Source organism: Choristoneura fumiferana, chromosome 26 (assembly GCF_025370935.1).
Source record: "Choristoneura fumiferana chromosome 26, NRCan_CFum_1, whole genome shotgun sequence".
In the NCBI taxonomy this organism is placed as follows: Eukaryota; Metazoa; Arthropoda; class Insecta; order Lepidoptera; family Tortricidae; genus Choristoneura; species Choristoneura fumiferana.
The window spans coordinates 2,004,120-2,017,613 of record NC_133497.1 but is presented as its reverse complement, the minus strand read 5'-3'; the positions used below and the strand labels follow the sequence as shown (position 1 = coordinate 2,017,613).

General features: G+C 37.3%; 1 protein-coding gene across 1 annotated transcript; it reads left to right on the top strand.

Annotated features, from left to right (window-relative positions):
* Positions 1 to 995: 995 nt before the first annotated feature.
* LOC141443004 (serine protease snk-like) lies at positions 996 to 12,943 on the top strand. The gene is made up of 5 exons (XM_074108219.1): positions 996 to 1,132; positions 1,751 to 1,900; positions 9,029 to 9,155; positions 12,071 to 12,196; positions 12,751 to 12,943. The coding sequence occupies exons 1-5, from the start codon at positions 1,011 to 1,013 to the stop codon at positions 12,916 to 12,918; spliced, it is 693 nt and encodes a 230-aa protein (XP_073964320.1). The 5' UTR covers positions 996 to 1,010; the 3' UTR covers positions 12,919 to 12,943.
* Positions 12,944 to 13,494: the final 551 nt, after the last annotated feature.

Genomic DNA, 13,494 nt, shown 5'->3' with positions numbered 1-13,494 from the left:
AAAAATTTAAATGGCGGATTTTGACGTCAAATTGTGTTTTCAATAAAACATTTTAATCAATCCTACTGAGTAGGGTATCAAATGAAAGCTAATAATTAGCCCATTCTAAAAACAATAATATAGATGTTATAATAGTTTTAAACTACCATTTTCACGGAAAACTCAAAAAAGTGTAAAATATAACTTTAGAAAATAAAAAAACACGACTGCCTTAAAAAATACTAAAAAGACGAAAACAAGTGTATTGGGCTAGAACTCTTCTAAGTAGCTAACTTAAAGTTCAAACCGTCGGGACCCGTTCAAATCGTGACCAGCTCAAAAATTATTATTATGTACCTAATGGGTCCCGACCTTGTCCCGACTGTTGAACTTTAAGTTAGCTACTTAACAGAGTTCTAGCCCACCATCACTGTCCAGTGGTGGTGTAGTGGTATAGCACGTGGCACGGAATGTCGAGGACCTGGGTTCGATTTCCAACTGCACTGGTCTTATTTTTCTGGTTTTTCTATGCATCTATGTATTTTCGATATGTAACTTAAATTGGTAAAAGTTGTACTTTTGTCTTGAATTGACAATATCTTCAGAAAGTAATACTTACCTGAACCAACTTTTTAATGACCTAAAACAATTACTTTGTTCACCCTCGACCTTGTGATAGCTATCTGTATGCACCAAATGTGTGTTTATGCAGCTCCTCCACCTCCACACCGTAGGAACACACACAAATCACACTAACATCTGGTTGCATGGTGAACGGTTCTGTTGCTCTGAAGATGAGCTCTAAAGCTGCGTAAGGATTGCGCGTACATTGGCACGCGTAGTCGGTTACGCGGGTCCTGGAACACCATGTCCGTACTTCCAGCTACGCGTACACTCTAGAGCTCGGCTCGCAGCGAGCCGCCATCAGTCGGTAGGTATTTGGTCGCGCGTCAAAGCGGTCGCGCACGCCCGGAGACGCTGTATTTAGACGGCAAAGTGCATTTTCAGTCTTGACTGCGGTTCACAGCTCTATGGATCGATTGACCTCGCGTTCAGGTTCGCGGCGGTCCGTACAGGAGCTGTGCGCTACGCGTATCCAATGTACGCGTGGACTGCGTATCCCGACTACGCGTAACACAGGAACGCACTATCCGTACGCAGCTTAATTGAGTTCGAGACGCCCCATTGTTTTGTGGTGGTGGTGTTGGTGGGGGTTGTGTGATTTGTGTGTGTTCTTACAGTGTGGAGGTGGAGTTGTTGCATAGACGTAGCTATTGTAAGGTCGCGGGCGAGAAAAGTCCTAATAGTTTATTGTTCATTGATATGGACCCCCGCAAAGGACCGCCTGATTCAATAAATTATTTAACATTGACGACCGGATGGCCAAGTGGTTAGAAAACCTGACTACGAAGCTTGAGGTTCCGGGTTCGATTCCCGGCCGGAGCAGATATTTGTATGATAATACGAATGTTTGTTATCGGGTCTTGGATGTTTAATATGTCTTTTATTATTATGAGAGGGAGGCAAACGAGCAAGCGGGTCATCTGATGGGAAACGAACATGACTGCCCATGAGTACTAACTACTTACGGAGTCATTGGTCCGTTGCCGGCCTTTTAAGAAAGTATAAGCCCTTAAGTATGTATTTACCTATGTATAAGTATGTTGATCCGTTGCTTAGTATCCATAGTACAAGCTTTGCTTAGTTTGGAACTAGGTCAATTCGTGTCAACTGTCCCATAATATTTATTTGATATTTTTTTTTCTGGTAGCGGTTACGTGAACTACGCCATCGTGGGTGCTCTCAAACGCACTGACGACGTGGAGCCCTGGCAGGTGTACCGCATAAAGCGGATCATCAAGCACCCTCACTTTAACTCTATCACCAGGAAAAATGACATTGCCCTCCTTGAAACTGACCCGTAAGTATTTTTTACTATAAGGTGACCGGGGGCTATGGTAGCTGGGGGGATATTGTATCTGAGCCGTCTGATGGCGTCCTTACGACGCCATGTTCTTCTCGGCCATTTTACGTTGTGTTCGCTAGAAGACTGTCTTCACAACACACATTAACATGGCGAACATGGCGTCAAGGACGCCATCAGACGGTTCAGATGTCTACAATATCCCCCCAGCTACAATAGCCCGGGTCACCTTAAAAGTCATATAAGAAATATACAAGACTCCTCTGACCATGACCATGAGGGTTTATAGGGGAATTTGGGGGGAAGCGTGGTGGCTTAAGACAGGTTGGTGAAAACTCAGAACTCGCGCGTTTTTAGGTATTTTCGTCGTATTACTAAGACGAATAGGTATTTTTTTTTAAAATGTAACGTGTACGCACTTCTAGTTTTCTTATTCTTCTAAAACACATCCATGACCTGCCGTGCAGTGCAATATACGTATACGCGGTACTAACGGTTTACTGGGTCTATATCGACCGATCGATAATTGTTAGTCATAATTAGTGATCGGCCATCGGAAGCATTTTATGTCAATTTGATGACGAAATTATTACATGGACATGACTATTTAATTTATTGCACAATTTTTTTACCTTCTAAAATGTATGTTTTTTTATTGAGTTACTATCAAGGTTTTAACATGTCTTTTACATATGATATGAATAATAAAGCACAGGTCACTTAAAATTATCTATCCAACGAATGAGTTTACGTCAACTCATGTCTTGTACTTGTCTCATAGACGTCCCTATCATTAATTTATACATCAAATCAATTGAACACTGGTAAAATATGCCTCGCAAATTTACCATTCGTTAATGGTTAAAGAATCAACCGGATCTGATATACAACGAATCAAAAGACGAATTCGTTAGAAACTTGAATGATAACCACGAAATATCAGTTTACAACTATGCACCTCTCACATCTGGTGATGTCGAACGGTCGCTCTCTTTATATAAATGGAGCCTCAATATTGAAAGGAATCGATTGACAATATTAAACATAGAAAAAATAATGATTATTTACTAAAGGGTGTCCCAAAAAGGACGCAAGATTTGAAATTGATGACGCAAGATTTGTACATAAAATCTTGAAATACATAAAATAGGGTTATTTGTGGAATAAAACGTCAGGCAAATATCCTCCTAGGCTTTGCTGGCACATACGCACTCTGTCAAAATTTCTATTTCATAACTTTTTGAGATTTGGCATAGATACGGCTGAATTTGCTCGGCTGAATTTCTCCAATGCAGCGTCGAATTTCCTCTTTTAAAGCATTGCCATTTGAACGGCTTGTTTTTGGACGACCAGTGGAATGAAAATCATGAATTGATCCACTCTCCCTGAATTTAGCAACCACTCTGCTCACAGTTGATGAAGTCAAGTCAATATTCCGACCATATTTTGCACGGAATTTTCGAACCGTACACGCCAAACTTCTTTTGAAATATTGTTCAATAATAAAAACGCGTTGATCTTTCGTATAACCCGCCATTTTTACAAACCCTAAACATTCAGCTGTCAAATAGTTTTTCTAGGGTTGCCAGCACTAAAATACAAAAATGGCGGCAAATTGAAATCTTGCGTCCTTTTTGGGACACCCGATATTACAAATTAAATTCAGTTAATTTTTAAGAATGTGTTATTTTGAACAACACTGACTTATCCATATTAGTCGTTACTATTAATTACATAGGACGTCAAAGTGCCATAAAATGCTTCCGATGGCCGATTACTAGTCATAAATGTAATGCAAGAAAAAAAAGAAAGAAAAAACATTTATTACCCATAAAAAACACATATAGTGAGAAGGTGCATGCTACAGGCTCAGCATGTGCGGTGAGAACTATGCTTCAACGCGCTGATTTTTAATGTAATATTTGATATCTCTTTTTTTCTCTGAAAATTATGACTAACAAAAATTATGACAAACAATATATTATGACATATAAAATTATGGCAGTCGAAAGGATCCCATAATCGTGTACAGTGTATGATTTATAAAGTTATTCCTCAAATATCTTACACTTGAATTTCAAAACTAAATTACTTAAGGGATTAAATGAATGCACAGATTGAACGCCAAGAAGCCGAGAACACCCAACGGCTGTATGACAAAATAATAATGCCAGCACCAAACGTCTCCTCAACACGACCGGCAGTAGGTTCTTCTGGGTCACTGGTTGTAATAGATTTGACTAAGGACACTTCTTTTGAGTCTAGATCAGTGCATTTTCAAAGTCATAATAAATTTAAAAAATATCTTAAGTTAAACAGGTTCATAAGAAGATAAAAAGACTTTATAAACAACATCTCAGTGTTCATAAAAATACAATTTTATATAAAAATCGTTTAAGTATCTTAAACGAGCTAAAAACATGTAATAAAAAATTACAACACAGTAGGTACGCTTATGTCACAGACACGTCCGGGCTACGGGATGAAATAAACCGGTTAGAATGTTCCCTAAGGGACTTAACTAGCAAATACGAATTATGTCAAAATCAAATTAGTGAACACATTTTGGCCGCCAACGAGCTTGTTGATTTATGATCATTTAACGAACAGCGCGTCAATTCTTTGTTAGCGCGCGAGAGCGCATTGCAAACTAAATTACATAATGATAATCAGTCCGAGTTACCCACCCGCAGCGTGGACTTCTGTGACATACCTACAGTTAATGATGGAAATATCTGTAAGAATGTTAATAAAACCCTAGTATTTTCTGATAGGATAGGAAAGGGATTGGGCAAATTATTGTATAACAATATATCAAACAGCTGTGTCATAAATAACTGTATGCCTAATGCCTCATTCAAACAAATAATAGAAAAAATTATGCTCACTCAGGTGACTAAGCAGTCAACCATTGTATTAATGTTAAGTGACGGGTCCGACGTTAGGTATTCGGACATAAAAACTGGGTTCGATTCCCTATCAAAACTAGGTGTTAAAAACATTATTATAGGTGCGTTTCCCTATTCTGCTTCTCTAAATAAATCCAATAATCATTTATATCGTTTAAACAAATTATTGTTTAAGATGACGAGCCGTCATAGTGACGTTTTATTTTTTGACACTAATAATGTTATTAGTGACTACCGACTGACCTCCGACAAGCTTGCTAAATCCTTAGCATGTTATATTAATTCCGTATTCGGAAATCACCCCCCTCCCCCGGCCCCGTTAGGACGACACCTTCAAGCGCGAATGTGTCTTTAAACTACCTACACCGACAATAGAGAAGCAAAGTAGTCTATCATTTCTACATCAAAATATAGTCAAAGTCAAAGTTAAATTTACGCATGTCTCTCCATGTGACATCATTAAGACTTTTAGATTATGGAAAGTAAAAAAAAAACGGAAGACTTGTGTGTGGGGCGTCTCAGTTAAGGTTCTACATTCCATTTTAGATGTCGTTGCTCCAACTTTAGCATTTATTTTTAATAGCTGTATAAAGATGAAGGCGTATTTCCAGATTTGATGAAGTAGTAAAGTAGTTCCTATTTTTAAATCAGGTGATAAAGATAATCCCTCTGATTATCGTCCTGTGTCCATCCTATCAGCGTTTAGCAAAATATTCGAAAAAATAATGCTGACGCAAACGATCTCGCATTTTAATACCCATAAAATCATGCATCCACAGCAGTTCGGATTCACAAAAGGCAGGTCTACTACAGACGCGGGTCATAGTTTAGTTAAATTCATATTGCAAGCTTGGGAGGAATCACATGACGCTATAGGTGTATTCTGCGATCTTTCGAAAGCTTTTGATTGTGTGGTTCATAATACTTTAATTTGTAAGTTATTTTTTTATGGCATTCGTGGCCTCGCTTTAGAACTCATTAAATCTTACCTTACACAAAGAAAACAAAAGGTAGCGATTAACGGAACGGTATCGGAGGGATCTGTGGTCGAAATGGGAGTGCCTCAAGGATCCGTTCTTGCCCCATTCCTGTATCTTATTTATGTAAATGACCTTACTTATATGGTAAGCCAAAAGTCGGGTATAGTTATGTTTGCTGACGACACGTTTTAACTGTTCAAGGTTAGTAGAAAAGATACCGACTTCATTGAGCCCAATGAAACCCTGTCCGTGATATCCGCATAGTTTGCTGCCAATAATTTGCTACTAAATCCTAAGAAAACTAAATGTATTAAATTCTCGTTGATAAATTCATCTAACTCGAATTCAGTTTCTAATATAAAGTTAAATGGTCAAACTATTGAATTTGTAAAATCAACAGTATTTTTAGGAATAACGCTCGATTCTAAACTACAGTGGGGACCTCACGTCACATCAATCGCGGGTAGATTGAGCTCTGCTGCTTTTGCAGTTTGGAAAATACGGCAGCTAACCGATATGGTGACGGCGCGGTTGGTGTATTTTGCTTACTTTAAAAGCATTATTTCGTACGGTCTTATTTTATGGGGATCTGCTGCAGACATTGAGTCAATTTTTATCTTACAAAAGAGAGCAATTTGGTTTTTTTTTAATTTGAAGACGCGTGAATCTTTAAGATCTTTTTTTGAGGAAACAGGTATCCTTACCCCTGCCGTCGCTTTATGTTTTTGAAATAATCATGTATGTTAGGAAGAACATATGTGATTTTCTCACTAACGTCGATAAGCCAAAGTCTACTAGAAACACAGGGAAGCTTAAAGTTCCATCTTACAGACTGGCTAAAACCAAAAAGTCGTTCCTGGGAAGTTGCATACGTTTTTATAATAAAAAATATTATAAATGAAACGGATACAAAATTCAGATCTATTGTCAAGAAGACATTAATATCAAAGGCGTATTATAAAGTTAATGATTATATCATGGACAGGGATATTTGGAAATAATTCCGATCCGCATTAGCGATCCCTTCAAATAGCGAACCTACTGTGTTAAAAATAAAGTTGTGTTAAATACTTGTGATGTATACATATCATTTAATAATATTGGACGGGGTTTTATTTTTATAATTTTTATTTTTATAGTAACATCTTAGATATATTTAGTTAAGGTTTCTTAGGTAAGTTTTCTTTGTCTTCTTCTTATTAGTATTATTTTATTTAATTCAATCTGTACTTCTTTTGTTTTTTTATTTGAGTAAAAATGCGAAATTTAATAATATTGTAAATCTGTTTATAAAAAAATATATACCTTGTTGAGTTTCTTGCCGGATTCTTCTCAACAGAGGTTTATCCGAACCGGTGGTAGATTTTTTTTGACATTCATAAGTGCTTGTTATAGCCTAAATTGAATAAAGATATTTTGACTTTTGACTTTTGACAATACTTACCTAAATGAGCTAGAAACTCGGCGCACTCTTTAATTGTTGTCTTTATTTAATTTCTTCACATTTTTGAGTTTTTTTTGTATAATTTTAATTTTACAGCGCATTGGTTTTTTACTGTAATGCTGTAATTTTTTAGAAAAAAAAAGAAATTTTAGTTGGTTAGGTACATAGTATGTATCTTATTTTTTGAAACATTAGAACATGTCGAGCTGATGTGTTATCCGGGGTATATTTATTGATTATCATATTTTTTTGGATTTTTATTACTTAGTGTCGGACTGAACTAAACACTGACACTGACACTGACTGTTTTTATTGCACAAAAGCAATGCATTCGTGGCATCTGTGATGTCTCACGATTTACTTCTTGGAGGCCACTCTTTAAAGGCTTGGGACTCCTGACGGTACCATCGCTGTACATATTCGAGCTGTGTATATTTGTAAAAACACACTCGAAATTATTTAAAAAGACGGTCACCACTTTGGCAAGGCTTGACCTTGCTACAACGGATATGGCCGAGGGGATAGAAATGAAATAAAGTTTGAGGTACACTAGATGTAATCGTCAGAGTTTGCTACACCAATTGCTAGGAGCTGAACACACAATGTATAACCTGAAATATATTTCTAAGTTAGACTTGTTTTGGCGAAACCAGGCGGGGCGCACACGTAACACACGCGACGTGTTTCTATCGAAGGAGCGGAAGCGACTGGCGTCGTGTGCGCCGTTCCCGGTGTCGCGGGAATAGGAATGCTGACGTAGCTAAACGCTTATCGCTGTGCTGCCACACTCTCATTACCTAGAATCAACACAAAGCTGTACAAAAATAGCTGTTTTCCTATGGCGATCCTTGTATTTAATATGTTATCAAAACAACTTAATGATCTACCACTTAAAGAATTCAAACACAAGTTGCTCAAATGGCTTAGGGAACAATGTTTTTATTCATTGAAGGAATTTATGGAATTTAATGGTAATGGGTAATGTGACGTTAATGACTTGATAAAATTTTAAAATGTTATTTTTGTAAAATTGTCTAGTCTGATTTTTTGCTGACATATAATTTTGAATTTTATTTTATAATAGGTAATTGAAGTGATAGAAATTTTTAACATATTATACATAATAATATTTCATAGTATGTGGCTTTGCAAACTATGCTATTATTATTGAATTATTAATTATTAACTATTGACATTGTTTGCCTTACTGAGACATCATCCCAGCCTATATACGTCCTACTGCTGGGCACAGGTCTCCTCTCAGAACAAGAGGGCTTGGGCCATAGTTCCCACGCGGGCCCAGTGCGGATTGGTAACCTCACACGCACCATTGAATTGCTTCGCAGGTTTGTGCAGGTTTCCTCACGATGTTTTCCTTCACCGCAAAGCTCGTGGTAAATTTCAAATGTAATTCCGCACATGAATTTCGAAAAACTCAGAGGTGCGAGCCGGGGTTTGAACCCACGAGGCCACGACCCTCTGTTTGAGAGGCGACAGGTCAAACCACTAGGCCGCGGCTTACTGAGACATAGATGTGACTAAATTGTTATTATCATTCAAGCTACTGTAATTTGATTTTGATGATGATTATTTAAATTTTTTAAATGTTTTTAAGTAAATACCCAATTTTAAGAACCTGAATATTTACAAGCCGCAATAGCGACAGAATATGTGATACTACTTACTATTATAATATCTACTCTGCCTACCATGTTCTTGGTGAATAAAGAATTTGTTTGTTTGAAACATGTTTTTTGCCGAAATCAAAGTTTTAAATATCCTACCTCGTCAGGATCCGTCTGGGCGTGTCGGTGGTGCCGGCATGTCTGGACGTGTTCGGTGGCGACCACTACAAGGCGGTGGCGACCGGGTGGGGGGCCACGTCCTTTTTGGGAGATGTTGCCAACACGCTACAGAAGGTACGATGCAATTCAATGAACTATAAACAATAAGGTACTATGCTTAGATGAATGATTGGTCTCGCGCGCTCGCTCGACTAGATACCGCGCTACCTAAAAACAAAAGGTTCGTGAATGCGGCAACTCAATATTGTAGTGTGCGTTAGAACGGTGTAAGACAATTTGCAAGGATGCTAGTGTGCGTGACGAATTGTGTTGCCAGCTGCTCCACTGTTACTCGAGTTATTGGGAAAATAAATTATTCTGTGGTTTATTAAGTTACTGGTTACAAAATGTATCTTGGGAAATACTTAGAAATGAAGAAGTAATTAAGAGTGAATGTATTAATATGTTTGTGTATAGATTAGGCGTAGATTTCTTCTTTAAAAAAATGGTAGGTATGATGTAGGTTTATCATTGATCAGGCCTCACTTTTAATTAAAAAAATATATATTTAAGGACATTCAATATTAACAAGTTATTACTAAAAATTCATGGATTGAGTCACCAACTAAGAAGTTTTGCGTAGTTAAGATAACACGTTGCACCTATAGTTAAACGTAATATAATGTACAGGTTAATTAAGACTAACATAAAAAAAATGTTTACAAAGTATACATACATACATACTTACATACATGCGCTTGAAAAACATAACCCTCCTTCGGGCAGTTGGGTAAAAAGTTAACATTTCAGGAACATGGGTAGAAATACTAAAAAAATTTTTTTTTCGTTTCCCATAATATAATACCTAAGTAAATCAGCTGATTGGGCTTTTTAAATGGGAAGACATTTTTAATTTTAAGACACATTCACTCCTTAATTAAATAGTGTCGGGTAACAATTTATACACCTTCAGTGTATATATCACAAAGATAAACATTAAATAATATAGAACTAGGTTATGTATATATAATAATTACGTTAGATACTTAAATAAAATAAGTTATTAAAATTTATCATCATTTAATGATGATAACAATAAAATTCAATTTATTAAAATCTCAACCACGGGGAATTTGATTCTTGTGTACGCGGCAACACAGAACAGCGTTTAGGGTTCATGTTATTTTATTTTGTAATTTCGAAATTATACGATATTTACTGATGGTATGTGATCCTAGTGTCCTTCTTATTTCTTGTACTATTATTTTTACACAGTTTCCCTGCGCAAACTGGCATTTTACTTCGGTTTATGACCAAAATTTAACAAAACTTTCGGTAAATGCACCTACGCACAGTTTGCAACGCGACTGACTCGCCTCGGGCTCGGGTACGCCGAATTCGGCGTACTATTTGTTGCCGCATTTGACAAGTACGCCGGCGGTATCTAGTCGAGCGAGCGCGCGAGACCAATCATTCATCTAAGGTACTATGCTACGTAATCCAAGCCATAAAAACACACACACACAGCACACAAACCTATTCACAGAACAAACAATATGTGTTAAGAAATAAGCTGTGTGAACAATTTTTTAACAATTAAGTTTATTAAATAAAAAATAGGATTATAAAATTCATCGAATTGTTTTTTATTTGTTATGTTTCATTCAAGTAAATAGTTGAAACAATAATATATTTTTCTCCTGGCCGATTTCGGCTACAGCGACTACTTAAAGTATTGGACGAGAGGGCTAAGGTTGTTCGCCCGTTCTTGTGCCCTTAAATGACTGCAATAGTCTCATTCAACTTAGATTGATATGACTCACGAACTTCTAGAGAGTTTAACCGGTCCAAGTCAAAAGATGTTGGTTTGGGTGTACAAGACCTACGTGGTAGATGAAGACGCAGTTTCATTTTCGAGATAACCAGCCTATGGTCTGTCCAACAGTTTGCACCACGCATAACACGGGTAACGCAAACTTGAGAGATATACCGTCTTCGCGTGATTGCGTAAGCAATTGGCTAAGTAAAGTTTTTTGAAGAGGTGCTAAATATATTTTTCTTCGATAGTCGACGTCTTAATAATCGAGGAACTGCAGCTCTTTTATTTTTATTTCCTCTTATTAATTAGAAATATTTTTTTAAGTGGTCGATATGACGTTTGTGAGATTGAAATAGCAGAACCGTTGAGGGCTCAGTACTTAGTAGAAACAGTAAAAAAAAAACGAAGTCAACTGTCACTGCTGTCACTGTCAAGTAGAATCTAGCCTAAAACCGTTTTATTTACTTTGCGATTTGGTGCGATCAGTGTGTTTTTTGGATAATTTTTAAAGACCGCTCAGCACAAACTCAGTACTTTAAAATTTGCCGCATTTCTCCACGACCTTTGCATGATAATTGGACCACGATTGGATAGTTTCGACGACTATTTTGGCTCTGCTTCTTCGACAACGCTATCTTGCACTCTCGACGACACTTGGCTTGACTTTTAGACCATATTTTCTATTTTAGCGGCTTCACCTTTCAATACGAAATGAGTGAATTTGTGCGAGCAGATTCAAGGAACTTGCCACACATGGCTATGAGTCTAGAATATTTTGACACCCAGGTCGTCTTATACTTGTCCGGTAATCTGAACAAAGTGTTGGTAATGGTCAAGTCGTATTGGGCACACAGAGTCAGGAGCATTCGTCCATTGCTGTTCATACTGCCCATACCATGTTTACCAATCACGTTTGGCCACGACTCGTGATCCTGGCCAACTCTCGCGTTAAAGTCGTCTAGCAATAATATTTGCTCACTTGGGCGGATCTTTATAAGACATTGGCAGAGTTCTTCATAAAAACGTTCCTTGATGCTATCCTCATTCCCCATCGTTGGCGTATATGCTAATGATATTAAGGATATGTTGAAACAATAATAATCGAGGTAAAAATACAAGGACCAAATATTATTATGAAACATTTTGTGCGAAACGAAATTCTATGAAATTTATGTCTGCTAAATTAGAGAGCACCTAAGAAAATAGATAACCCCAATTCATACACTTGCAGGTGACGCTAACGGAGTTCACAGACAGAGAATGCAGCGTCAACTACCCCGTCAAAAAGGGGTCCACCTTCAACAACACGATACAAGTCTGCTACGGAGACTACAGTAGAAAAGCTGATACTTGCCAGGTAGGAAAGAAAGAAAAAGGAAAAGAATATTCAGTGATTTGTGTGCAAAATATTCAACTTTAAAGTGTTATTTTTTTATTAAAATCGTGCATCCCCCCTCTAAAATCTAAACCGGTGGGTGGAAAAATTCAGGATGGTAGCAAGTATATCAAACTTACAGGGAAAACTATAACGGTTAAGTTTTCTTGAGAATTATTAGTAGTTTAAGAGTAAATAGCAGCCTAAGGTATAAAATATACCTAAACTTGGAATATTCCGTACAACATACGAAATCTTTAGAAGAATATTACTTATTTTTTTCGTAATGGCTACGGAACCCTATTTCGGGCGTGTCCGACACGCTCTTGGACGGTTTTTTAGTGGTTTCAATCATAATTACATCTCCGAAACTGAAATACCACATTGTGATTAATTTGATTTATTATTTTTATCACGTCCCTTTAACACGTCCTAGCTTATTTGCCATCTACTGTCATTGTGCCTTATCTACTCTCCAATGGTGCAGCGTGTCCAGCCAAGTTAATTACTGTTGTTTAATATGCTTTGGTTTCCAGGGCGACAGCGGCGGCCCCTTGACCATCCTCAACCACCGCCTCCACTGCATGTACACTGTGGTCGGGATCACTTCCATTGGCGTAAACTGTGGTACTCCCGGCCAGCCCGGCTGGTACACCAAGGTCTCCCACTACGTGCCCTGGATTGAGAGCATAGTGTGGCCTTAACGGATTTCAATAAATCTTGTGATGACTCTTGACTTTTTTTTTGTACTCTACACACATCTTCAATCTTCATCAGCCGGAAGACGTCCACTGTTCAACCAAACAATTGGGATGTCCCAATTTTTGACAACATATAATAAATCGAAAACCATTTGGAGAAATAGGCTTTGTGAAGCGTTTTCAGAAATCAGATTCCAAAAATGTGATAAACTGAATTAAATAAACAAAATTTAAGTAATGCCCCTCATTTGACCCCTGCAGTGTCTCGTCACAAAGGTTATACAGCAGGTCTACACTCGTAAGCAAATTGACAATTTGAAATGTTCCTCTCCTGCTTATAATAGCAAAGAGTGACAAAGATAGAAATTTAATCACATGATGCGCACCCGGCCTTAAACAGTTGTCATTTATCGTAAAGTCCGAAATGTATAAGAGTATTTCCAATGTATTTTTACAAATTAAATTATTAAATTACTACGTTACAAGTAAATACAAAGAATTTAAATATCAGATTTTAATAATAAATATATATTCACTATCACACCATTAAATAAACATAGGAATAATCGAAGCTAAAAG